The 26,866-nt window shown below is 29.9% G+C and overlaps 1 protein-coding gene across 7 annotated transcripts in view; it reads left to right on the top strand.

The window, feature by feature from the left end:
• The window catches only part of LOC100160807 (high affinity cAMP-specific 3',5'-cyclic phosphodiesterase 7A), a 136,750-nt gene extending 113,710 nt beyond the window's left edge, over window positions 1-23,040 (top strand). For 6 of the 7 annotated variants that reach the window (XM_008191703.3, XM_029490426.1, XM_008191704.3 and 3 more), the window contains 11 exons: window positions 1,672-1,735; window positions 3,702-3,797; window positions 10,091-10,191; window positions 13,980-14,111; window positions 14,259-14,429; window positions 16,288-16,528; window positions 17,492-18,516; window positions 19,920-20,055; window positions 20,267-20,401; window positions 21,819-21,995; window positions 22,789-23,040. In XM_008191703.3, coding sequence (XP_008189925.1) covers window positions 1,672-1,735; window positions 3,702-3,797; window positions 10,091-10,191; window positions 13,980-14,111; window positions 14,259-14,429; window positions 16,288-16,528; window positions 17,492-18,516; window positions 19,920-20,055; window positions 20,267-20,401; window positions 21,819-21,995; window positions 22,789-22,799 — 2,289 coding nt within the window. In that variant the 3' untranslated portion in view covers window positions 22,800-23,040. The remainder of the gene's footprint in view (window positions 1-1,671; window positions 1,736-3,701; window positions 3,798-10,090; window positions 10,192-13,979; window positions 14,112-14,258; window positions 14,430-16,287; window positions 16,529-17,491; window positions 18,517-19,919; window positions 20,056-20,266; window positions 20,402-21,818; window positions 21,996-22,788) is intronic. The other variant, XM_003240910.4, reaches the window with a different exon arrangement.
• Window positions 23,041-26,866: the final 3,826 nt, after the last annotated feature.

Genomic DNA, 26,866 nt, shown 5'->3' with positions numbered 1-26,866 from the left:
AGAAAAAAAAAAATGAAACATACGCATATGTATATAGATAAAAAAATAAGAAACAAAAATAAGTAAAAACAAAAAAAAAATTGATCCACCGAACTCGTGGTTCAAACTTGAGACAGTCTGTATTAAAAATATGCATTGAAGTACCACTGCGGCGCCAACAGGCGTATCGCTTTAATAATACTAGCAACCATTAAAAACAAACATTTCCTTGTAATTCTCAAAATCCCTGTTTGAACACCTCCCCGGGTTGGACCACTAATTTACCCTTTTTTAAGTAGCTTATCTTCTTCTTAAAGGTCTAATCTATCTCTTCGCCAAATTTTATCGCAATCGGATGAATGATTTAAATATGCTTAAAAGACAGACAGACAAACACTAATTTTTGTATATAATATATTACTATTCTAATCTTTAATCAATGGCAACCATTTATAAGCAAATAAAAAATTGTCGATTTCCATTGTGAATCTAAAAATCCTTGCCTGAGCACTTTTTTAAAATGTGAATTTTAAAATTTTAAAATAATCTTAAAACACCACAGAATCCCAAAGAATCTGTTAATACAACTTTAATTTTAAATGATCCAATAGTTTCTGAAATAAGCCGTTAGTAAAAAACTAATTTATTAAAATTAAGCGATCGAAAAAGACAGTAAGCAGTAAAACACGCCATATTTTTATCATCAATACTTGTTGAAAATATTCACATAACACAATTTATGAATGCAAGTAATACTACCAATACCCGCTGCTATATATATTATTTATTCACCATATTTAATTTTGTAATGTAATCATTTAATGTAAGTGCTTTAATTGATGGCAACCAATAACCACATATAGGTGGTATAACAGGTATAACAATAATAATATTCGATTTCTTTTTGCCGAAACAAAATCTCCGTGAGTGCACTTCTTTCAAATGATAATTTTTATAAATTCTTTATTTGTGCACCCTTACATTAGACGTTTATTTACGAATAATACATAGGTTCTATTAAAAGTTACACTATGTATACGTTAAAAGTCAGTCAGGAGTTAAGACATCTTATTTTATATATAGGAATATATAATATGATATAATGCAATATACTAAATAGGTATTACATTGTTGTACTACAATTTATGACTAAATTAATTATTATATAACTGTTTTTATTTTTTTTCTTCATAATATCCATCACTTTGTTTTAAAAAAAAAAAACTTACTTAAAACTGTGTACCTACATAATATATATTTGTACATTATGTTTATTACCAACTATTAAGGTTAACTGTTGAAAAACATTAAATTTACGTTACTAACATTACAGTAATCTTACACATTTATACAAAATGTATTGCGTACTATTTTTCCAACTTTATTATTTTTGCGTTTCTAAAGTATTTTGAATTTGTTTTATTTTAATATATTATTTTTACTTGTGAAATATCTGTGTTCCTAAATTATTAAATACATTACATAAATTATAATATTATTAAATTTATAAAGCTTTACTGTTATTTTAATATTTGTCTATATTAATATAAATACTATTTTTATACATTTATGAACTTTATATTTGTGTTAGAATTTTAAATCATAAACGACATAATATTGTATATAATATGCAAGTTATGTAATTTCTATATATTATTTACTGACATCTATGTTATTTTATTTTATTCACAGTGTGTGCTCAAGCACGTCTGGAAATGGCCGTTCAACGCTTTTGCATTAGACACAGCTACAGGGGGTAAGTAGAAAATACTGTTTTTATATTTTCTCGTTAAAACGATTTTTCACTTACATTGTTTTTAAATAATTATGGAATGTGTATTTTAATATTTCCATTGTATTTTTATGGCATTTAAAAAAAAAATCAATAATTCTCATCTCCCAACGTCTTTATATTTCCATTCTCGTGAACTTTACATAAATATACGTAACAATATAAAAGTGTCCAGCCGAACATCTGGATGACCGTCTACAATATAATGAAATATCGATGAATAAATTGGTTCCTAGGAATTTATATTTATGTTTTGGAAAATAATATCAATAACGATTTTCCGTGTATCTCGTAATTGAATTCTGGTCACATCGAACGTATTTTACAGAATAATAATTCCGAGTACTTGGAATTAGATTGTACCGCCATATTATTATACATTTTTAACGTGACAATATGCGTTTGCTTGTAATGTTTGTATATTAATATAGTTTTGTGTTTGGTAGAGTCGTGTAGAGTTTCAACGTCCAAAACATGACTCATTCTGAAACCATCCCACGACCCGCTATATATACCAATTTTTTGTCGTAAAGTTAGACGGTAAACATTTGGAAATTGTTCTGAAACAATCCCTTCGCGGATAACAGTAATCCAGTTGGCTTTTCACACGTTTAACGCCGCCATCTTACACGTCATTGTACTCACCCGAACATTTTACAATAATTAAACTATGTATTTAATGTTTTCGATGTTTTCTACGCGACAACTGTTAACTGTAAACAACTGTAAGCTAAGAACGTTATTGGTTATGTGCAGGAATAATATTTTTTAGTTGTACAATTATATTAAACGTATTGCCATCATTCTTTTTTTTTAATTGAATTCCATTTTTTTTTGTTTTGTGTAATCACATATTGCACAATACTTTCTCGAGGTAAATTAAAATATCGATAAGTGTTTTAGGTAGGTAGGTATAGAATGTATAAAGTACAATTTACTATTTAGTGCATTCATTAAATAAACCTAGCAATCGTGGTCGGTTTTAAATACCGATTTTACGTATCGCCAAATATTTCGGCTGGATGATCTTTAATTTGATTCGGATTTTCCTTTACAAAAAGTGGTTATTATTATGCGTTTTTTTTAAACGAATTCGAATTTTCAACCATTTTTCCCCGAACATGTGCAGTAAAACAAACATTTTTTGAGTTGACCCCAAAGATGAGTTAGCATTTGAATTACACAATTGTTTATATGAAAAGTTGATTTAAGTATAGGTACATTTTTTTTCATCTTAAAAATTGAGTGATTACAAGTACGATTCATATAAAAATATAAAATTACTCGGAACTTCGGAAAATTATAATAAAAATAAGTTTTTTATTGCTATTCGTATTCATAATTTTTTTTTATCGAATCTTTGTAATTTAGTATTTTTAAAAATTATACAAACTCATATTATGGTTTTTAACTCTCACAGTCACTCAATTATGGAAATAGAAAAAAACTTCAATATTGCATAATAAAACAAATAATGTAGGTACCTACCTAATTTAAATTAAAAAACAAATGTGGATCAATTTCCCCAAGTACTATGTAAATACTCATTGTATTATTATTATTTACTTTATTTAGGTCCAATTTGGTATTTTAAATATAATATCGTTCGTTTGATGGGCATTAATCACCTTATTTTTGGTTTTTAATGATTTAACCAAGTCTCAAAAACATGGAACGTACAACTATAAATTCACTTTATTCACACCATTATTTATATACGTGTTTCAAATTCAACAATATTAATTGTAAATTAAACTATAAACATACCTATAGTCGGGTACACGATATAGTTAGTGATTTATTTATGTGTTGTCCCATTGAGTTTTCGAGTAATCAAGAATGCTATATATATATAGATGAATTGTGATGTTATAAGATATCAATAAGTCTTTTCCTAGTAAACGGTATATTTTATTATATTTTATTTTAGGAAGATCGCTTCCAGTACTTTGTGTTCATCTTTTCCATTGGTATGGTCTAATGGAACACTTCAAGTTGGACGTGGTCCAAGTTTGGAAACTCTTTAGTAAGTATAAAAGTCATTATCTCGTTATAAATATTACTTTAAAGTCTTGCCTAAATACTGTCGTGAAATAGCATTTTAGTTTTAGAGTTTGAAATTATATACAATATAATACATATATGTGTATTATATAATATGTTACTTCGAGACTGCTTACCTCTATTATATTATAATGTATGTTTTAACAACATTTTAAATACCAAGATCTAATTAAACATAATATGATTGTGGTTTATTGTTTATATTAATGCCGCTTCACGGAATTAAATTGTTATTTTTAATAGATGTTATATAACATTAATAAAAGACCTCTCAGCCAAGTTCTTTAAGAAGCAATGAGAGTGATTGGTAAGTACTGATTGAAGATTAACGAAACATCAATTACTTATGATTAAGTGAAGATTTATATCATGTCTCATCTAAAGATGTATTTTCGTTGCTTGTAGATATAGGATTTTGATTCAAAGTGATTACAGCGATACCTAGTGATAACCAGTGGCGGATCCAGGGCTTAATTTTGGGAAAGTACAAAAATTTCCAAAATTGGCTAAACACAGTGTAAAACAAAAGAAAACTACAGCGATTGGGGGGGGGGGGGGGCAAATGCCCCTTTTCCCTCCCAATGGATCCGCCACTGGTGATAACTAACTTTAGTGTATAAATGAGTACAACAAGAATTTTTTACGTTTTAGGCCCGGTTGACGAATAATATACATTTAGTAATTCTTATTAACATTATATAATTATTAATAAATCAAATGTCGACACATATAATATACCTAATTTAATTTTGTTTTAGACATTTTTTTCTCAGTGGCTTACCTACTATATTAAAAGTATAAATATTTGTTTTACATTATAAAATAATATAATAGAATCATATATTGTGCATTGTGCAACTAAATGAAGTTAATTAAACTTATTAAAAGTTTTTAAAGCTGTCGTCGTTTTTAATTATACGTAAATATGGGATATAAAAACTTTTAATAAACTTAATTAACTTTATTTAGTATTGCACATATGATTTCATTATATTATTTCATTAGGTATATGTATATGACGTATAAATACTTATATATTTATACACCTAATGAATTGTGTACAATGTACATATTTTAAAATAACCGAATTAATGTCTCATAAAATTTATTAATTATTAAATTTCTAGGGAGAGCGAAGACTATATTTATTTCTTTAGCGATTGATTTTACAAAGAATTGAGATTGTAAGCGAAATTATAGTTAAGCCCATATTATATTTTGTTTTACCATGACAATTATGAATTCGAAAAATAATCACAGATCCGCTCTATTCATCGAACTCAGTATCATATTATTATATATTTTTACTTGTGGTCACATGATATGTTTGATATTCATGACAATTCTGGCTGAGCATATTATATTAGGTGTATTATATTCATATGAAATCGCAACATATTGCTTCCAATAAATGTATAATTTATTAAAGTTATGCTTGTCTGCTTGTGACAAAATTAAACTTTTTATCACATTCGACAACATATTGTGCATAATGGCAACCAACCTTAGACACGTTTATATATTTGCTTAAAACGAGAAATGTTGAAATATAAAATAAACATGCAGCATAATTATTGGTGTTTTCAATTACATTAAAATATTTTCAACAGCATTTTGGACTTGCTTCGGCAGTATAGATATACTACTGAATTAACCTTCTCACTTGCAGAAAGTGTTTTAGTGTCTATGAATTATGCAGCAATCCCTATATTATACAAGTTTTCTCTTACCTCCACCTGGCCATATTTTAGAAAAATGTAATCTACATTAATAATGGTTACCATGGTTAGTGAACACAAATTTAATATGCATTCTCTAACAAATTGTGTTTGAAAAATCGATTTGCTGCCATTTGCCACCTTGTTCTAATTTTTATAATTTTTACATCATACTATTTAATTTTATATGGCAAAAAAAAAAAACAATTTTGTTTATTTCCGGTCAGTAAAAAGTCACTTTAAATCAATTAACTACTAATTACCATTTGTGTTAAAATGGTGAACTATCTACGACCATTCATATTATGGCATACTTTTTACGATTCGTGCGCTAAAAGTACGCGTATTGATACAATAAAATTACGTTGTCGCCGTTTTGTATCACGGCGTCCTCTCCATCATTGGGATTGATCACATTATTATTTATTGCTATTAAAATATGTTGAACACTGAATAGTGACGTATTATAATGTGATGTCGGAGGTCTTAAAAGTCGACAAATGGAATAAAAAAATGTCTTGGGCGAGTTGTAAATATGATTTCGAAAAACTGCAATCAATATATAGGTACACAACATAATATCAACGATGGCGACACTAATATTCTTTATAAAAATAACATTGATTTAATATTATTATAGTTTATCAGATTCGTTTATAATTTATATAAGTTCAATTAGGATGTGTGATATAACCCTTTCCGAAGTCCGATACGTATAATATTAGGCAAAAATATAACTTTCGTTGTTAAGTGACCTCGCGCTCGCTGTATTTCAGGGTATAATATTTCTTAGGTATAATATTTAGGTAATCGTACGCCGGGTACGCTATACACAAGAATTATTACTATTATATAATATTTACTCATAACTTATATCGGTCAACTCAAAGAAGTACGCTTACCTTTCTTTTGAAGTTATTGAAAAAATCCAAAAGTGGATGAAATAAATATTACCTCGGGGGAACGTCATATTTATTTATACCTTTTTGTAATCATATTTTCAATTTTCATCATCAATATTCATTAAGTAGGTTTATGTCTGTTATTATTGTTTATTTATCAAATGTATTGATACCAAATATTCTGTGAAATACGTAGTGAACCTACGTCAAATATACTGTGCATATCGTTTGTGTTTTTATAACTGATCTAGCTTTAGATAGAATTATTACGCATGTTGCTCTTTAAATTCAAATAAATTTCAGGAATAGAAGGTACCTCAAACCTTTACTAAATTATATTATATTAATTGTTCAATTCGGAGAATTTCAAAAACTATCCCATTTATATTTTTAACGTCCAATTTACATAATATGATTTTGCTGCGGCGGGAGAATATGATTTATACCATATTCTTGTAATACGGATTCTATTATGTATACTATACTATAGTATAGTTATTAATTACTATCAAGTACCCATATGAACATTACAATAATTGATAATGATATTTTGACATTATGAGTAGGTAGTATTTTCAAATCCAAATTGTACACGTATTTGCGTTTAGCACAGCTTTTAGATTTCGATATATTAGAGAATCATTATTATATTTTATCGTTAATAACTAATGCGAAATCATGGAAATCACCGAAATATCCCAAAATACCCCGAAAATATTCTATTCAGCAGCGAAGGGGTTTTAATAATGGACCAAAAACAAAGTGAAATACAAGTCCAATGTATATGTTATAATATGTCTGGTTTTGGCCGGATACAACACTATGACCAAGTGACTTTTTAAAAACCAGTGATACGTGTTGATTTTAAAGCTCAACGTATTAACACTATTATTAAAATTTTCAATAATATAATATGTAGAATATTATACAGTAAATATTTTTACCAAATTAAAGAATTAGGTATATAGTCGTAAAATAATTTTAATTTAAGTATTTAGAATTTATATTTATATAATTATTTTGAAATAAATTGCATTTCGTTACCAAGTGATACTTACAATTTTAAATATTCCATTTTTATTTAATATAATATACCTAGATAATACATTCAAATACAATCTATTTATAATATGTTTGTTTGGAACTGCTACTTCACGATTTACCAAATCATGCCTTTGATCCGTTACGTTGTACTACAAGTTATTTATATAATGCTCACACATTGTTTCTGAAATTTTTGTTTTCCATCGATATTTATGACTTATATCTAGTATGCAGTGTGTTACATTCACATTTTTTTTTACAAATATTCAATTTGAAGACATTTAGGTTTTAGTAATGTAATAGTATAGGTATAGGTATATAGACAGGAATTAATACAAATAAAAAAGCAGGTAAGTGGATGTCGCTCTGCCGTACAATAGGTAACAAGTGGGTCTATGTATAATGGATAACTAACTATTGTAAATAGAAAAATTACCTCTCTAAAGTGCCATTTTGATCCAAATTGCTAAGAGATAATATACTATATGTTGAAATCGAAGCACCCCTTCTAGAAGAAATTTTGTATACAGGATAAAAAAAAAACACCATTGTAAAACCACTAGCTTCCACGCTACGCTCAGAATCTAAGATTAATCAGTCATTATTATATTATAGTTCATTAATTTAACCAAAACATTATAGCCAACTTACTAGTTACCTATACCTACACTGCAGTTCTTAATTTAAGTTATTTTAAAAAAACAGCATTTATTTGTTTACATAGGAATATTATGAAAATTCATTGTCTTGATGTGGAAACATTCTAAGTTCTAACTAATAAGTTTTTTTTTTAAATAACAATTACAATCCATTCATACAAAATGAATCGTAATTTTGTGTTAGGCGTGTAATATTTATGAACGATATTGTCATGTAAATTATTGTTATTTTTAGATATTTAAATCAACCTTAGTTTATTATTGGAGCTTTTATTTCAACTCTTAACAAAATGTCACTGCATATTATACATGCACCTATATACAAGTATTATGTCTGGTAAGATATTAGCTTAAAATTGCCATTAAAGTCGCTTTAAAAGTTAAAACCGAACGTTATTTATTTATTTTCATTTGTAAGCGGTTCCTCTTAATTGATATAATTATGGTGAGTGTTCGGGCTAACAAAAGTTCTTACGCTGTGTATTATAACCGTGAAAAACTTCATCTCCTATTCGACGCGTGTCCTCCCCTCGTAATGACACACGCGTATAGTTTATTTATTTTTAACGTTTGTCGTTCTTCATGTATATTATTATCTACTACGCTGTCAATTCTGCGATGCCTTATTATTATGCTAATGTAATCCGGTCCTAGTTATTTTGGGTTTCCTCAGAGTTTATCATATTTAATCCCAAGCCGGTTTTGGGCGCAATTTTCGATGGTAACATCACTTATTTAAACACTGTATAAAATATTTGAAATTAAAAGTCAATAAAACTAGCTTGTTGATAGGTTATGGTGGTACACCCAACAACTAGGTAGGTGATGATTACCGTTTGAATTTATAATTAAACCACACTGTGAATATAATATTGTATTGGTACCTGTATATGGGCATATTAACATTATTAGATTGACCTTTTTAAATTAGGGTTACTGTTATTTTTCAAGATATTATTCTAATGGATTTGGTATTTATGTTTTAATAGCTACAAAAAAAAAATCGCGATACTTAATTTGTTTTTTTTTTTGTATTTGATGCGAACAGATAATTTACAAGAAATGAAACTTATGAACGATCCTATTATATTTAAACTTTTCTTGTTAAGTATACATAAAGTACATGTGAACGCGTTATCTGAGGAAACAATTAACAAAGTTTTAATATTAAAACCTGTTGGATGCTCTCTAAAATGAGTAGGTGTAGACTTGTATATAGTATACATATACTTAAGAGCTTTTTTTACTGTCATACCTATTTACTGGGGGTCTAAGGAGTCGCAGAAAGCATATTGTATGTACATAATATACATAATATTTTATTATAGTAGTTGTAACCATGGCCATTTCTTATATAGCCGCCTCTGAAATATAAAAAAAATTAAGTGAGAGTCAATCGTTGATTATAGATCTCTAGTCTTCAAAATTATAAAAATATACTAATTGGCTTAACATCTTTCCATATCTCAATTATGATTAAAAATGTATATGAAGTGTTATTATAATATATTTTGTATATTAATATACAGACGTGGATCCTGACATCTGAAATTTTTATTGGGGAGAGAAGGAGAAATACTATATATATTATAATTTTCGTTTATACCTAATAGATTATAGATACCATTATATTACCTATATAATATTTGATTACAATATTAACAATTTTGTTTATTTTTTAAATTAATGGATTCAAATATGTATGAACTATTTGTTATATATAAATGAATAAATAATGTTAACAATTTCTAAAAGGGATTCTAAAACCCTTTTAGCCCTCCTCGGGATCTGCGCCTACTAATATACCCTATAGGTGTACTACATAATACATACTTTGAATAAGTGATATATTTTATAAATATCGCCTAAAAAATAAATCTAATTTCTTATCTAAGATATCTAAATGCGAATATCTACAATATTTGTTCACAGGCCTCATAGAAGAAGGGTACCACAGCACGAACCCGTACCACAATGCCATCCATGCTACCGATGTCACCCAGGCAATGCATTGTTTCCTGCAAGAAGATAAGGTTAGAAATACTCAAACACGTATTTTGTTTATAAAAATATTTATAGCATAAAATATTTTATTAGAATATTATTTGGGTTTTTTGCCATTCTTTGGAATTCTGTACACTATAGCTGAGTTTATCGTACATATAAATATATTCTATTATAGGGCATAGACTAAGGAAACCGATTATTCGGAGCTGCCTTTTTAGTTTTAATCGCAATGCAAGTGTTTCGAATGAATTCCCCCAAATGCGTTTGGGCGTAGATTCATTAGTTTACAGTCGTCATAAGCAGTGTTTAAATTTTGGAAGAAAGTAAAATCAATAATAACTACAACCCTCGGTTAAAATATATCCTAAGAAGTATATAAGAACACCGGACGAAGGACCGTTTTTCTTTAAAAAAAACTCCCCTCGATAATGTATCAATAACTAAAAAAAAATATAAACTGCTTAGTAAGTTTGAAAGTTTTCCCTTTGGGTATGAACTGCATTTAATGTTAATTCTGTATATTATATAGTGTTCCGCAATCATAAATATAAGGATATACCAGGATAATTTTCAAATACAGCGTTATTCAATCATCGTTGTAGAAACGTCGTGCGTGTGTACATAATTCGTTTTATCTATCGTCGAAACTTTTGGGTGGCATTCGTCCGTCATATAGCTTTTTATTCGTGTGTTGACTTTGAAGCGTTTGAGTGTACAGACTACATAATGACCGCGTGTGCACGTGACACTGGATAACTCTCAAACCGTTTGACATTACCGTCTGATGTGAAACACAGTAGGTAGTGGTCCGAAAAATGTACAAAACGGTACCTATTGATATTTTGATAAAATGTGTACTATATATTATAATGAAATTGCTGAATTTTATAATTGATTTTGAATTGATTATAGTGACCTTATGATAATATATTAAAGTGACCTATAAAGTTTGGTTAGGCCATTACGTTAACTTAAATTAATTATTTAACGCAACTTTAAAATATCAATAATAAGTTTATAATAATAATATTATATTATATTAGTTTATATCCACTCTTTTATCATTGAAACATTTTTACGTGTGGAAACAATATTTAATCGCATTGTGTTATATGTATATTATTATTATTATGAATTTAATCATTTGGCGAGAAACCAAGTTTTCCGGTTTTACCGCATTGACCTCACGGGAATTCTAAAAAAACACCGCGTCGTCCTATCCCTTATCCATAATTAAATAATAACAATATTGTGTTATTTGAAATCACAACAGTGTTGCAACCCGTTGGGTTCATTCAGTTTGCATACATTCCAGGTCGTCTGAGCATTCGTTTATCTATAGAGAATTTATTTTTATTTCTTGTCGTTGCCTCAGATAATATGACATAGTATATGATATTCATATTTTATTTGACCTCGTTACGCACTCATAATATAGTATAGTATAACGTAGTATGTCATTATGTACGAGTATAGTAAGTTGTACAATGTATGTATACCTATTACCTGCATACAAATCTAACCGTCAAAAATTTATATTATATTATAATATTAATAATTTGACTCCTCTGAAAATAGCGACAACGATCGGTTCTCGAATCTAATGAAAAAAAAAGCTCGTGTTGTGGGTGTCTATTGTATATAATATTTTATCATCTTATTTGAATAAGTATTGTTATCGTTATTTCGTATCGTCGGCATAATATATAAATAAGAAAAAGCTCGTACGTATTTTGGGAACGCATAGAACCGAAATCTTCCGTTATTATTGTTCGTGTTGTTTTTTTTTTTTTCACTATTGTTATTATTGCTATTTTCTATACTATATTGACAGGTTTTAGTGCTGCTCGCAAAAGCCACACAATGCGTGCTCGGCCGAATTCGGAGCAGACGGTTTAAAAGTCCTGCCGCGTGCCAATGTCGAAAAATTATTTCTGACGGACCGCTGCGGCGCGGCGTGTAATCGTCCGTTGTTATTATTATTATAATATTTTAATTTCACTTGCAACCTTTACGCGTTTAATTTTAGACTATTTTACGATTCGTTTGTGGACACCTAAATACGAGTACATGACATATAGCACTGTTTACCACAAAAATATTTAATATTTCCGCCATTTAACGATTTGTCGACGCGTGACTGAATTGTTTTTATTACTTTTATTTTATTTCTTTATTTTTTTTTTAGTATACAAACTTGTTTGCAAGCACTTTTTTAAAACTTTATTCAAATATACAACGATTCGAGAGATAAACAATCGTGTACAATTATTTAATCGCATTGAATTTTGGTGTGACGAAAACATAAATTACAAAAATAAGTGAATAAGTTATAAACAAATGTGTATATTTATATTGTACATATTTTCATAACACAAAATGCTTTAATTATTAACCTATTTGTGAAGAGAAAAAATACTACCAATTAAAATGATAAACAAATTAATAACTGAAATAATAATTACTATATATTATTATAGTATTATAATTTATAAGTGAAAAAATATGTAGACTATCATCTTTATTCCCATTATTATTATTCGATACATATTTAAATGATTTATTATAACAATAATCAGTTCACATTAAAATGAAACTTAGTATAGAATTAAATTTAATATCTGTGTTTGTTTGTTTTATTAGTACCTATGAAAATACAAACATAATGGTGTGGCATTCACGAATAATATAATATCTAACCAAAACAATCGTAACACAATAACTTAACGGAAAAGTATTAAAGTCAATCAAAACATTTCTTACAATGCATTGTTCTCCGTTTATTTAGTTCTTTTAAAACTAAAAAGTTTGTTAATCTTTTGTATACTTTTTAACTCAACAAGTTTAACGTTCCGTTTCATCGGCAGTCGTAGTATACTATAATACGTTGTACGAGTATACCTATGTAATATAATAGGGTATTATGTTTATGAAAATAAAATAAAAACAATTTTCTTAAACACTTTTACTTCATAATGAAACATCATAATTTATAATACATATTTAAATAAATACTTGTTTCAGACGAGCGCGTACATTTAACTCGGTACCTATCTTTGATAAATCACGCCAAATCATAATAATTTATATTATTTCGGATAAATGAAAAACTTAAGTATAACGTACAATATAAAACGACATGTCATAATGTGCAATATTATTGAAATATTGAATTTTTATCCGAAAGTGTAAGCTAATTATTTTGTCTTACGATGTGATGAGGTTTTTAAAACCGCAGTCCTTCATTTGATGTGGCGTAATGTAACAAGTCAAATATTTTCCATTTTTCGATTATTGCGTTTTGTGGAAAAAAAAAAATAAAAATATTTTTTGAACAGCAGTGCTCGAATTTCGGGGGGGGGGGGGTGATCAGAAGGCCGGAACTCACCTACTAATTTTTTTTTTGCGTACCCCTACTATTTTATGTATGGTCTGTGTTGAATAATTGCGCTCATGGAACGCAGTTTTTAAATCGTTAGATTGAGCTCCTCTACTTAATTTGTCCCAATTCGAGCACTGCTGAGTAGCGTCTATTACCAAAATAATTATTATTATAATAACTAATAATATTAATAAGGAGTGTTATGAAATATTAAAATTTGAAAAACGAATTACACATATTGATATATTATTATCACGTAATATAGCCAATAACACTAACAATAATAAAACAGAAACTACTGTTTTACCTGCACTGCACCGTTCGTAATGGCTAGTACCTACAATAGTCAATAATTATTAGAATTAAAATATTATAAGCACGTACATTATTGTATTAGATATAATTATTAATTTCTATTACTTTTTTCTACAGATCAAGAACTTCTTGACACCACTCGAAATCATGGCGTCTCTCATAGCGGCTGTTGCTCACGATCTCGACCATCCCGGTGTCAATCAACCGTTTCTTATCGCGACCAGTAATCATTTGGCTACTCTTTACGAGGTGATCCATTATATTATAAAATACTATTTTACGTTATACTTATGTTGATATGTTCGTACAACTGAAAAACGATATTTCACGTGTGTTGCTATAATATTATATATCAACCCGTATGGTTTTCTGTTGTATTTATGTGCGTCAATTCAGAACACCTCAGTGCTGGAGAACCACCACTGGAGGTCGGCGATTGGCTGTCTGCTCGAAAGCCACGTAGCGGAGAAACTAAGCCCCATAAGACAAGACCTCGAGTCGCAGATAAGTTCACTGATCTTGGCCACGGATATTACAAGGCAACCGGAATTCTTGAAGAAATTCAACGTGAGTTTCTCTGTAAAGGGGTGTGTGTGTGTGTGTGTGTGTGTGTGTGTGGAGAGGGGAGATTACAATAATAACAATATCTATTCCGGGTTAAAAATACATATGGGCCCTAGAACAGTAGACACTTAGTGGGTCACTTTAAACTATCATACTTCAACCCTTCTCACTTAAAACATTTTTAACTACTACTCACAATCGTATTTAGTTTTATAATTTTGTACCATTTAAAATTAATTAATAAAAAACTAAAACTACCAAAATAGGTAATGAATAATGATGTAACATTACAGTATACACATAGTTATATATATATTATGAAATTTTAAATAACAAAGATAATATAACGTCGCCACAGCCAACGCAGTAACTTTATATTTTAAATGTAAGACACTAATAGGCATAAAATATTGTTACTTTACTCAAATAGGTCAAAAACACCTAATATCAATTAATTATTAAATATTATGATAATGAATAATGATATTAATGTATGATGTTAATACCACCCATACCTTTTACATTGAACTACATAGTATAGTTATTTGTTCACAACTCTCATTTTCACTAATTTACAAACTTCATCATATTGTTATCAAATACCATTGGTATCTATAATACATTTATAATTTAGTAATTTTTTGTGACCTAAACATAGTTCATGTTATTTTTCGAAATTTCTTTTGATTGTGTGCATTATGAAAATATTTTGTAGAAAGAGTTGGACCCTTAAAATACCGTCCCCACTCCCTTAACCCGAACTTGCATGTGTAGTTATATTATTATATAGTGTCTATTTTTTGTATATATAACACATTTGAAATGCACCGAAAACTTTTTTCATTTATGCGCTCTCGACTTTTCATGTTTAATTCATGAATTCCATTTCGAAAACAGGACGAAAAAAAACTTTTATTATTTTTTCCTACGATCTTTTTTGCCATAAAAATATTTAACATTCTCCGAGTATGAATATTTAATGTCCTTTTCTAGATGCATACATATAAGTACGAGATATATAATAAACAATAAATATATGTTCTTATTTTAAAATGTCTAACCGCAGCGTTGGCATCACGCTAATACGCTTTGGTTGTGCCTATTATTATTGTACACTTCAAAGTTTTAATTTAAATGCAATTGAGTAGTTGCATAATTAATTCTATCTTTTATTAATCTATTTATTTTTTATTGATTTATACTTTGAATACATTTCTCAAACACCTGGATAAACAACGTCTTTTAGTTAATAAACCTATAAAAGATATGTATTATTAATGTTACTGTAGTGCGTTTCATTGTAACTGCGACTCGACGCGAACGCGCCTTTTGGTGTTTTTTCATTAGGGTTTCTAAAACTATCGCGTAAAGTTGCGCAGCAAATTTAAAATTGATAACAAATATTTTACACATTTTTTCGATCCTAGTTTGAAAACCCTTGGTTCGAGACAAAACCGCCACGAAGTGCGTTAGCGTCGAGTCGCAGTTATAATGAAACGCACTTTATAAGTTAATACCAATATATTGTACTCTTCCATCATATTATTTGCTCAAAAGTACTTTTCTAATATAATACGATAAAAACGATGATTTAAGTATGTTAATTGATCTAATTTTAATTGATATATGTATATAATTTTAATCTAATTTTAGATCAACTATTGTGTCAGCTGGTAGGTATACGAAAGGTAGTAGGATTTTATATTTGTATATAAATTGTGTTTTCGCAACACAATTGAGTATACTATGTTTAATTCACAAATAAATAATTCACCACTACGAAAATACGACCCAACCATTAATGTGTACCTTGGTATCATAATTTGTTTTTAACCATTTTTTTTAATAACAAATTAAACAGAACTATCTGGAAAACGACGAGTTGGACATGAAGGACCCGGAGTTGCGGCACTTTATACTGCAGATAGCTCTAAAGTGCGCTGACATTTCGAACCCATGCAGGCCGTGGGACGTGAGTCGCAAATGGAGCTTGAAGGTGTGTGACGAATTTTTCAGACAAGGCGATTATGAAAGGCAGTTGGGATTGCCGGTCACCGATATCTGCGATCGATACAACAATACAGTGCCGAAAATTCAAACCGGTATGTGCATTTTTTAATTCGCCGTCGTGTTCAAATCATTATATATACGTACCCGTTTTACCGCGTCTATAATACACAATAAAAAAAAATACCATAAAATATGTAGTTTTTAATATATTATAGTCTATAAGCCTAAGATAAATTAACTATATTCTTATTTTTATTCAAATTCAAGATAATCCGACACACCAAGGACTTAATTGAAGAGAGCTAAATATAATGGCCACCGACCGAAAAATATATGCGTTTAGTCTAAAAACAGCCATATGTCCATAGTGTCAACAGTATGTTTGTTTGTATAAATGCGCATGGAACGTATTTTTTTTATTTATTTGAACACACGATATATATTTTTGATTTCATCTAAATAACCTATAACCTATAGGATAAGCATTTAGTGTCTCTACTGCATTTGAGTATATTCGTGCATTATATATCGTCCAATTATTCACCCTTAATACGCACGTGTATAACGTTATACAGATTAAAAAAACAGTATATTAACGAGTAATAAATGATTGTACACGCTATATTATTATGATGCCATTACATTTAAATAAATTGGTGAATCAATACGTGGATTAATACATTTAGATTAGGTACTTATTATAGTTTTATTATAATATAGGTCTTAATATTAATTGACATAGGTAATGAATAATAATAACAGTCTTTATCGAGTAAAATATAATTTTATGTTACAATGCATAATTTGACATTTTATACTAAAGTAAACCACACCGTACTGTAATTGTATTAGTTTTGAAATTATTATTTGACTTTATATTTGTATATTATCATTTGGTTTAGCCCGTAAATCAATTTGAGTATAGATTTTCGGAAAATATTGCCTCATCCATAGTTTCTATATTGTAATAGATAATAGAAATATTTTTGAGTAATATACCTACTCATTTGCCAAAATCATTATATTATTATAGTTAATTTTATTATTTTCATTAGTGTTCTTCAAGTTCATGGTGTTGCCGCTTTTCAATTTGTGGCACAAGTTTTTGGACACCAAGCTGTCGCACTCGATGATGGAAAACCTGAGGAAGAACCAACAGCAGTGGGAAGAGCTCCGGGAACGCGAGAGCAGCGATGAACAGCAACTGATTGCGGACGCCGATGACATGATGCTGGAACAGGAAAATGAACAGGACACGCCACAGCAGCAGAACCGCCGGGGCTCGCTTCCGGCCGTCGTGCTGGAGACCGTGGACAAGATGGGCCGTCGACACTCGGTACCACTGAACCTGGCCCGGGTCACCGGCCACGCGCTGCCGTGCACGATACTGCGCCGGGAAAGCTTGCAGGGCGCACTGCCCTCGACGTTGCTGGTGCAAGTGGAAAACAGGCGACGTTTCACGCTGGGCCAGATCCCTTACCTGGAAGAGGAGGAGGAGGGCCTGAGCATATCGGTGGGCTCGTCGAGGAGCAGTGGGCTGCAACGTTCGTCGGACGGTTGCGGTGGCAGTCATATGGACGACCGGCCGGTGAGTGCCGAGAACCTGATACCCGAACCCAGCATAGCGACCATTACCAATACAGCCGACGCCAGCCGGCTGTGCAACGTCATACACGGCGTCACGTCACCGGTCCTCGGGCACCAGGCGACGTCCGGATGCTCCAGAGGCCTGACCAGGCAGCAGACGTTCCCACCAATTCAGCCGTACGTCCGGGCCCGATACCTGTCCACCGGTGGAGACACCGCTGCACCGTGTTCGTCGTCCAGCGGCGGCACGTCTGCTGTGTCCACGGCGTCCAGCCGGACCGGTTCGACCAGTAGCGAGGGTTGTCCGTCGGCGGGCGGTGGTGGAGGGGGTGGCCACGGCGCTGGAGGAAATGGCACGAAGCGAGACTCGATCCTGGACACTGACCGTGCGTTTAAGTTGGCCAGGTTTTCATCCAACAAGGAGAAGGAAAACGTCGACCCGGCAGCACGGACCAACGCGGAAATCAGGCGTAACAGCAATCACGTGAACCAGGTTAGTTAGTTTTTTTTATCATATTCGTATTTTAAGTTTCTCACTTTTTTGAATTACATAATTTATATAACAGCCTACATTTTTGATTTAATATTCCATAGCAGAATATTTTTCTGAGAAAAGATTAGTGGTCCAACATGTTGAGTGGTACCTATCCCTGAACCGCTTGTACAAACTTCAAATGGGTGCCCCGAAAATGGTGTTCCGCTATTTCACTCCCCCATACTTTAAATACCTATTTATAACTAATTAACTTCTCAAATGAATCGATTTTTTACATTGAAATTTTCAAATAAATATTTTGCTTTAAGGTTAAACTATTACGACATAAATCAGTAGAACTTGTTATTTTATAATGACTTTATATTACGTAAACACTTTTCAAAAATATAAGTGTTCACATTCATAAGAATCACCTTGTGTAATATATTTTCTGGTTATTTATATAATGAACTTTAGTGTATTGTCATCGACCTCTAATTATATTATTTTCAATTTCCGTGTTTGGAACGGGGGCTTGTAATCGTTAATTTTGATGTTTAATGTTTAATTCCTTATTTTAGTCGATTTGTAGAAATCTACGGTCTTAACTAAAATCCTGATTGCATACCATAACTCAAAAAGTTCATAATGAATTTGATTTAGATGTACATTGTACATACAATGATAAATATTGAAATAGTAAAATGTAAAATCAACTATTTATTTGAACAAACAAATAATATTACTTTTGTTAAGTAGTAAGTTTTTTACTACATTGTTTTTCGTAAGAATATTATATTAGAATCAATCTGTTTTGGCCTTGAAAATATTATCAAATAAATATTTTGCTGTAGATTATAGACTATAGCATTGGATTCAATTTTCAGGTGGTGGTCACTACTTAATGACAATGTAATTTCTTATAGGTCCTATAATAGGTTCTTCCGATGCGACACTCAACGATTTTCTCTTTTTAAATAATAATTGATGACTTATTTTTTGTACATAGTATTATTGTCTAATATTACTATACCTACTACTATTACTAATATTTATTTATTGTTCCAACATACATCATATTATTATAGTGTATGTATGTATATGAATAATTACATTTTTTGTAAATCCCTAAAGTACCCACGCAAATTAATATACCTAGTTATTTATCGTCGTGCACCCCAAATAATCCACTGTATTTATCACGAATCCTGCAGTTGTACGAATACCAGTTCGAAATAATATACCGCCGTGGTTATGTTCATCAAATAATATGGTCCACCCATTTTGTCTGTGTCCTCGCCCCCCGGTTTATCCGTAGATGCACCACCAGTAATGGTCTACAGTGAAGACTCTACGCCAGCCTAATATCAGTCTGAACGTGTATATAAATTATAAACTGTCTTTCGTTTTTTACCAAACAGATTTTGACAAGACGCCGAGGTTCAGCACCGGTTGGCAATGGGAACGGCGACAATACAGGACACCCGACACCCGGCAAGGGCCAAGAAGCGACCATTCCAAGGCGCGGGTCTGTGCCGTCAGATTTTTCCAAACAGAGTAAACAAATTTTATTCGTATTTTAAAAAATTGTATTTTTTTTTCAATTACTTTTATTAATTTTTTTATAACATTTTACATAAATTATTTTTTTTAATTTTCTTTTTAACATTTTTACCATAATTGTTTTATTTGTGAATGACCGCAGTCACAGCGCTTTTATGTCAACGTACTTGTGCACTTGTGGTTAATGCATGGCTTTCTATCGCAGGTGCCCTTTTTAAGGTGGTGGCCACAGGGCCACTGAGCACAAATAGCCCGAAGCAAGGCGCGAGACGTTCATCGCTACCGTATGATTCCAATATTGGATTATCGAGCTCGCCTCTTGTTTCTCCTTCCCGGCCAGGTGAGACGATCATCGATTATTAGAAAGAAAAGAAAAAAAGCATCCACACACTATCATATTACTAGCATATAACAATACACTTGAAATTACCAATAACAACATAATATGAATTAAATATGGGTTTTTGTCAGTCAATACGCTTTGCTTTTTAATGACATATTAACAATTTATATAAGTTAATCTTAGACTGTTCTTTATTAATGTATTTATTTTTGCTTATTTAGCAATTTTCGTATTTTTTTTTTATTAGATCGATGAATTTAATAATATCTTTGAACCAAATGAACTGTTGTCGTTCGAAGTGATCACTAAATATTATTACAATATTATTAAAACTCAATTCGTATTAACTAGATAAATTTAATTTAAATTTCTATTGTTCTTTTAAAAATTAAGTACACATAAACATAAATATCTAATATTTTAAAATTTGCGATAGAAAAATATTCATAACTAGTGATTAGATTGATTAACCATGATTGGTTAATGATTTAAATTTATTATAAATGATTCTGTCGCATTTCTCATTTGTTCGCTTTTTAAACCATCAATTTGATCAATCAGATGAAATAAAAATAATAACAATACTATTTAAGTGAATAGCATGGGTGGTATTATTTGATTGTAATTATTCACGTTCTTAGATAATTATTATATAGAATTATTATAGATCGTCTGTATGACGCGTAATTCGTATTATGGACAGTTTCGAAACGATACTTTAGGATAGTCCAGTAACGATATCGTTGTAAAATTTACAATTCTTTTTTTTGTTGTTTTGTTTTTGTTTTTGTTTTTTTTTTAATGCTAAAAGTTTTAACATCAGTTTTGAAGGTAACAAAAAAAAGGGTTTTTTAAAAGCGAAATTCAGTTGTTGTACAATAATATACAACGACTGCGTTTATAATTTGTATTCTACCTAGTTGTATGATAATTATGTATACATAAATGTGGCGTATTTGAGAATGAGGAGTCCCCCTACAATCGAAAATGTATATATCATACCAATTGCCTTAATTTCGGTGAATTTTATATTTTGATCTTAAAATTTCAGAGCTGTTAAGTATTTATTAATCAATATACCTGGTTGTGAATGATATTATAAATAGGTACCTCATATACAAAATATTATTCAAAATCAAAAACATAAAATAAATATTTATTTCATTTTATAAAATATTTAAATAGTAATTTAGTACCTACCTATAGGAAAATTTTAAAAAGTCTGGCCTGTCAAATTTCTCTCGAGATCATATTTTAGGGATTTTAAAATATAATTTCCACTCCTCCCCCCACAATAAATAATCTCGAATACGCAACGATACAATTATTATGATATTGTTATGTTGTTTTGCCGCGCCCGTGATTGGTCTGCCACAATTTATATAAAACTTGCGACTGGATGGTGTGATTGCAGAGCGAAGAGGTTCGGACGGAAGCCGCCCGGGCAGCCGAAGACGGCGCAGAAAGTCAATGAAGCGACGGAGCTCCGGCGGACCGGACGTGTTGCTGTCCACCGGCCAGTCGATGGACTCGTTCCTGGCGCACCGCCGTGGTTCCTTGCCCGTCGAAATACTTGCCACGTCCTTCTCGGGTAAATAATGTACCTATAGGATATGACTACAAAAATTACGATTCTCATAACATTCAAAACTATTTCGAACGATTAAAAAACATTTTTCTTTTCTTTGTTCAAAAAGACAATAATTAATATACTATTATTGTGGGTTCTTCGTTGAAATTACTATAATATATAGTGTCATATACGCAGAAATCATATTATAATCACCGTCTTCGATATGATCATTTTTCTTCAGTTTACGACTCCGCGTTATAATATACATTAATGCGCGCTAGTTGCACTTTTCGAGAAATCTACAATAAGTATCATGGAAAACCTTCGTTCGCGCAGTCCTCGTAGATAACTTTTTCTCTGATCTGTTCTCGATATCCTGCGATCGTTGATCGTTTTCTACCCTTCATGATCGGTACAGTGGTAACATGCACGTTTTGCAAAAAGCGGAAGTCTTCACCTAGAATACGTTCATTTTTTATTTGATGCGTATTTATGTACTATACAGTGTGCCTGACTCGTTTTAATTTAAATTGTTTACACTGTACAGTGGTCAAACGGAGAGGGAGCCGATGATGAGGGAGATAGATCAACCCCATGACCTATTTTTTAATATTCATAATAACTTAGATATAGGTTTTAAAAGGTAACCAAAAATTGTATTTTTAACTATCAAATAGCGTATGTAAAAAAATCAGCCACCCCTCCCATTTGACCGCCACAGCCCAAAATACACAGTATATCTTCCCAATTAAAATCTATCACATTGTAATATCCATGTCATTATTGTAACGTAGAACTTATTTTCTTTCAGGGCCACATTGAGAAAAATGATCATCGAATTTTCGCATCGTAGACTGACAAAATGAATACAAGATATTTGGACTATATAAATATGCAAGTCGGCGGTTGCGATAACATTCGCACGAAATTCTCGAAACTTTGTATTATTACCTATATACAATACGCTGATTATTGACAAATGGAACATAAATAATTTATGGTCTTCCCAGCGCAGTACTGTTGAACAAACAACAAAAAAAAAAAAAAAACCAATAATGGAATCTATATTGATTTATTTATTTTCATTGACCAAATCTCGACGCTTATGGTTCATTTTTGATTTTCGGTATCTATAAGCTTAACACTTCTAAAAATTAATATTAAATGTAAATATAAAACATATATTATCCACCTATTGAAACGAATCGTAAAGGGATATAATATATTATACTATGTATGGTCACTTTACAGTTTATTTCAAACCGTTTTCCACTTATTTCTAACTGATGTATATGTGGTACATATCATGCATATTTGTGTTGACCATCTTTGCCTTTTTTACAACTATTATTATTAGTCTAAGCTTAATTGGGCATGGCGCCTACCCGTGCGATCCTATGTCGCTCAGTTCACCCTATACGATAACATTCTGCAGGGTCTGTTACATATTTTAAGTGTTCGGGCCTTGATCCATCCGCATAAAATAATATGTAATGTTCGGTGCTCCGCTCTATAATACATGTTAAGTCCGATTTAATAGGGGAAATAAAATGTTTCTGATACATAAAATATGCTTCCACAATAATAATATGATAAATGAAAATAAAATATGATGATTTCGAGTCACATTAATACGATGGACTGCGTTAAACAATGTGTGGTCCACAGTTAGTAGGCATACGGTAATCTGTGCAGATAACTATTATTATATGATATCAAGTATTTTATGCTGTTCAAATGTAGTTTGTATATTTTTTTCTTCATTCTTCATCTTATTCTTCTTCTTCTTGTTATTATTATTATTATTATTATTTTTATTATTATATATTTTTTTTTAATAAGTATAACGAAAAATCACTGCCATTGTACTGATATTCTTCATTATAATATTACAATTTTTGCGAATTGCGTTATGCTTTAGTTTGGTAATGTTATTTTTGAGTTACTAATATTTAGATAATCATTTTTTAAGTGTTTATTTGGTTAAAATAATCCTCTTTGATTGATGTTTATTTCTCTGTTAAAAGTGCCAAATATGAGATAGTATTGAAAAAATAACTTCCGTATTTTTAAAATTTCTTTGAAGGTACATTAACTTTAAAAATTGAACAAAACTGTGCTACAACTTGTATCTTAATCAAAAAAATATGGTTTCTCTCTAGTCAAACGCAATAAGTTTTTTATTAGCATTTTTATAACTACAATCGACGAATCTCTTTGGTCGTACCTACTTAACAACAAAAACTAACCGTTGCTTAAAATTCTTCCACTCGTAAAAATATATAATTATATAATAATCAAGTCTAAAAATATATATAATAATGATCTGCTCCATTTAACGGAAAAATTATGTAAATTATTATTCATTCGGACGTGTTTATTTATTTATAATATTAATTGAAAAATAATTTAAACAACTGAACTATTATTAATTTTATTTCTAAGTTTATTATTATATGGAAAAGTGTGTACCTATTATAATCTTGATGTACATTGTATATTCTAAACAGAAATAACTATACACATACACGTTATAATAATATGTTCTTCATTTGTTTAAATGTATTTAAACTTCATTTAACAGATAACGTGAATAGTTTTATTTGTAGAATGATTTGATATTATTTTGATAATTACTTTTTTTTTCATAAGTATTTTCAATACAATAAAAAACATCATTATCATTATCATTATTATTATTATTATTATTTTGCTAATTAAAAGCTTAATTTAGATGTAAAACAATTAGCCAAATTTTGACATGCGCTTTTTTGCTAAATTCTGGGGATTTAAAACACGGAAAATCTGTGTAATACTTTTGTAAACGTGTAACTTAATCTCAATATTTTCTATGATAATAATAATGATAATAATTATGTCTTAAAAACGCACATCACACATTTTGTTTTTAAAATTAACATTTATTATTATTGTCAAAAAAATTATTTTTATTTTTGTCATCATTTATGTTATAGGTTAATAGGTGAATGTATTTTGTGTTGACTTGTTTTTCGTTTGTAATTTCTGGTTATTTTTTTTCTTTTTCCTTTTATTTTTTATTTTTAATTCTTCGAATTTAATTAAATAGGTACTCCTAATAAAACGATATGAATACGTTATGACTATCATAATATTATTATACTTAATCATAATATTATATACTGTAAAATAATATTGTGACTGTCAAACAAATACATTTTTTTTTATCGTACATCAATACCTATACATTATTACTGTTATTATTATTGTACCAAAGTGTTAACACTACGTTTATTACGAAATATAATATTATAATCTTCCCCAAACTGTTTCCAAAAAAATGTGTGACAATTAAAAAAATAGCGTACCTATTATAATGAAATAGCATTTTCATTATCGAATAATATTGTATTGTATGTTCTAAAACGTAATGATTTCTATAATAAAAGTATATCGTTAATGACTATTGGAATGATATTAAGTTTATTTCGAAAAAATGTGTTATTATTTTAAGACTATTATAAAATATTATAATCAATCGTCACTCCTTAACACGCTTTATTATTGACGACAGCAGTCATGTTTCTAAGCATCGCATGACTAGGCTACCATCAGTGGTATATTTACGGGGGTTTGATCTCTGTATTTAATAATTTTAATAACAATGAAATTAAAATTGTTAACTTGAAATAACCTAATACTTACGCCGCCAGAGAAATCTTCAGACTATTGAACGTATCTAGTTTACGTATATAGTATTACACTATTATATGTTCTATGCAAATACATTTATATTGTTCAAAGGTTGTATTGAACCAACAACGTCATAGGAACTGATCTTTTCCAGTGAATCCACCACTATCGAGTTTTCAAATATTTGCATTTCGTTCTCATATACCGTAAGACTCGACAAATATAGTAGGTACTATATTGTATAATATTCTATGCGACAGTCATTATATAGGTAGGTACTGCAGCGCATACATCGGTTACTAAATCAAATATTTGCAATGAACATTTCTGAAGTAAAAGGTAATTGATCTTTATCATTATGAATAATTGCTGGTCAGCGTTAAGACGAAAATAAAAAAAGGAGTATATAACGGAAAAAAATAATATAGCGTTGACACAACTTTCACGAAATGAATTCTCGTTTCACCATTATGCAGGCAAAACAACAATGTACCTAACAGCAAAATATTTAAAATTGTTGTTTCTCTTAAAGCGTTGAATATCGTACTATAGAATGGGACTTTTAAAATATAAATTCGTACATTGTTGGTCGTCGCTATGAATTGTAATAAATATAAATAAAGGCCATAACATAATAATATAAAGACGAGAGCGGTGCGCCTTTGAAGTCTAGCCACAACGCTGCATTATCACAGTTGTATTATGACAATTTGTAACATAAAATCTCATAATTTATGATTCCGGGAAAAAAGGCTAGACGTATTTAACAGAATGTATTTTTAAGAACGGTCACGTAAAAGTTCAAAGAGATGAAATGATGAAATAAGTGACTGTGAGTACTTCATTTTTAGTACAGAAATGTATTCTCATAATATTCATTGTGCGATCATTGTGCGATGTTCAGAGTTCTAACGAATAATTACATATAACTTAAGGGTTTCAATAACTTTATTGTATATATAATATAATATGAATAATAGTTGTATATTATAATATATTTTAGTATATATGATATTCAAAATAAAAATAATATAATATGTAAAAGTTGATGATTTCAAACAATTTGTGAATACCAAACAATGTTTTTTTTCGAACTAATGAGTAACGACATTTTAAATAATTAACATCCATGCTCATAATAATATTATAATTCCTTGAACCTATTAACCGATCGAATACAATCATAGTAAAATATACACACCAATGTACTGAAATTG

Source organism: Acyrthosiphon pisum, chromosome A2 (genome assembly GCF_005508785.2).
Source record: "Acyrthosiphon pisum isolate AL4f chromosome A2, pea_aphid_22Mar2018_4r6ur, whole genome shotgun sequence".
NCBI classification, from domain to species: domain Eukaryota; kingdom Metazoa; phylum Arthropoda; class Insecta; order Hemiptera; family Aphididae; genus Acyrthosiphon; species Acyrthosiphon pisum.
This window is presented reverse-complemented; position numbering and strand designations above follow the sequence as displayed.